The following is a 1,474-nucleotide window of genomic DNA, read 5'->3' as shown; positions in this document are numbered from 1 at the left end:
CTACCTGGTCCTCCTCGCCCCTGTGTGGGGCAGGGCACCGGGCACTCACACACGCCCCTACCTGGTCCTCCTCGCCCCTGTGTGGGGCAGGGCACTGGGCACTCACACATGCCCCTACCTGGTCCTCCTCGCCCCTGTGTGGGGCAGGGCACCGGACACTCACACACGCCTCTACCTGGTCCTCCTCGCCCCTGTGTGGGGCAGGGCACTGGGCACTCACACATGCCCCTACCTGGTCCTCCTCGCCCCTGTGTGGGGCAGGGCACCGGCACTCACACATGCCCCTACCTGGTCCTCCTCGCCGCCGCCCTCCTCGTCGTACTTGAGGATGTTGTCGCGCACGTCGTCCTCGGGGTCGATGAGCAGCTGCTTCGTGTGGCGCTCCTTCTCCCTGCGCTTCATCCACGCGACGAACAGCAGGACCATGGCTGGGGAGGGGCCGCACCGTGAGCCCCGGGCTGTGTGTGGCGGGCCCGTGAGTGCGCGGGTGCATGCGTGCATGTCTGCATGCTCATGTGTGTCTGTTTGCACACACGTTTACATTTGTGCAGGTGCACAGATGCACAATGTGTGTGCGCATGCGTGACGGACATGTGTGTGCGTGTGCATCTCCTAGCACAGCGGGACCAGGGAGCCCTCTCCCCACCTCCCTGCACTTGGAGACACAGTTCTGTGGAGTCTCGGCCATTGGGCCCCCTTGGGGAGCCTCTGCCAGGACACACCTTGCAGTGGGCAGGGCCCTGCTGACCGGGCTAGGTGCAGTCCCTAAGCCTCCACTCTGAGCGGGGGCGAGGGGCTGTGGTGGAGGAGGGGGCGTGAGGGCTTCCGGCAGAGTGTCTCTGAGGGCATCAGTGGTGGGGGGAGGATCCCCCTGTGGGAAGAGGCTCTGTCCTGGGGGAGGGGAGCCTGGAGAAGGGGTACCACTTCCTGGGGGCCCCAGGCAGGGGTCAGGCCCGGGCTGGAGGTGGCAGACCAGCCTCAGGTCAGCTGAGGAAGATGGCGGGGAGAGCTCCTCTCCAGCCTCAGGGCCCAGGGGCAGGCAGTGGGGCCTACAGGGTGCAGGATGGAGGGCAGCCCGCCTGGCACAGAGGCCTCCTGGAGAGCAAGCAGGCCAGGGCTGATCTTGCCACCGGGAGCTGGGTGCAGGCTCAGGGGCTGAGTGGTGCCACCTTCCCCTGACCTGTAGCTTTGCCAGGCCCCACTGTCCCTGGACATGCCCTCAGTTCTGCACCCTGGCTGTGGCGCGTTCCTGTAGGTGGGGTGAGAGCGGAGCCGGGGGAGGAGAGGCCACCCAGTGCCTCAGCCCTGTGCACCCAGCAGGCGGTGTCTGCCCGCCGACCCCAGCCCCGGCCGGAGCCCGGCCACCCTCGACGGCTGAGTTGGGTCCCATGCTCTGGCTTCATGGTGGATGCTCTGAGCAGGGGTGCGTCTGGCCCTGGCCAGGTGCGATACAGGGGAACTGGGGGCCTCTGTG

General features: G+C 67.4%; 1 protein-coding gene across 1 annotated transcript in view; it reads right to left on the bottom strand.

Annotated features, from left to right (window-relative positions):
* The window catches only part of CDH4 (cadherin 4), a 397,589-nt gene that overhangs the window by 11,581 nt on the left and 384,534 nt on the right, over positions 1-1,474 (bottom strand). The window contains exon 13 of the mRNA XM_027775375.1: positions 289-428. Within this exon, the coding sequence (XP_027631176.1) occupies positions 289-428 (140 nt within the window). The remainder of the gene's footprint in view (positions 1-288; positions 429-1,474) is intronic.

This window comes from Tupaia chinensis, unplaced genomic scaffold (genome assembly GCF_000334495.1).
Source record: "Tupaia chinensis unplaced genomic scaffold, TupChi_1.0 Scaffold000558_1, whole genome shotgun sequence".
NCBI classification, from domain to species: domain Eukaryota; kingdom Metazoa; phylum Chordata; class Mammalia; order Scandentia; family Tupaiidae; genus Tupaia; species Tupaia belangeri.
This window is presented reverse-complemented; position numbering and strand designations above follow the sequence as displayed.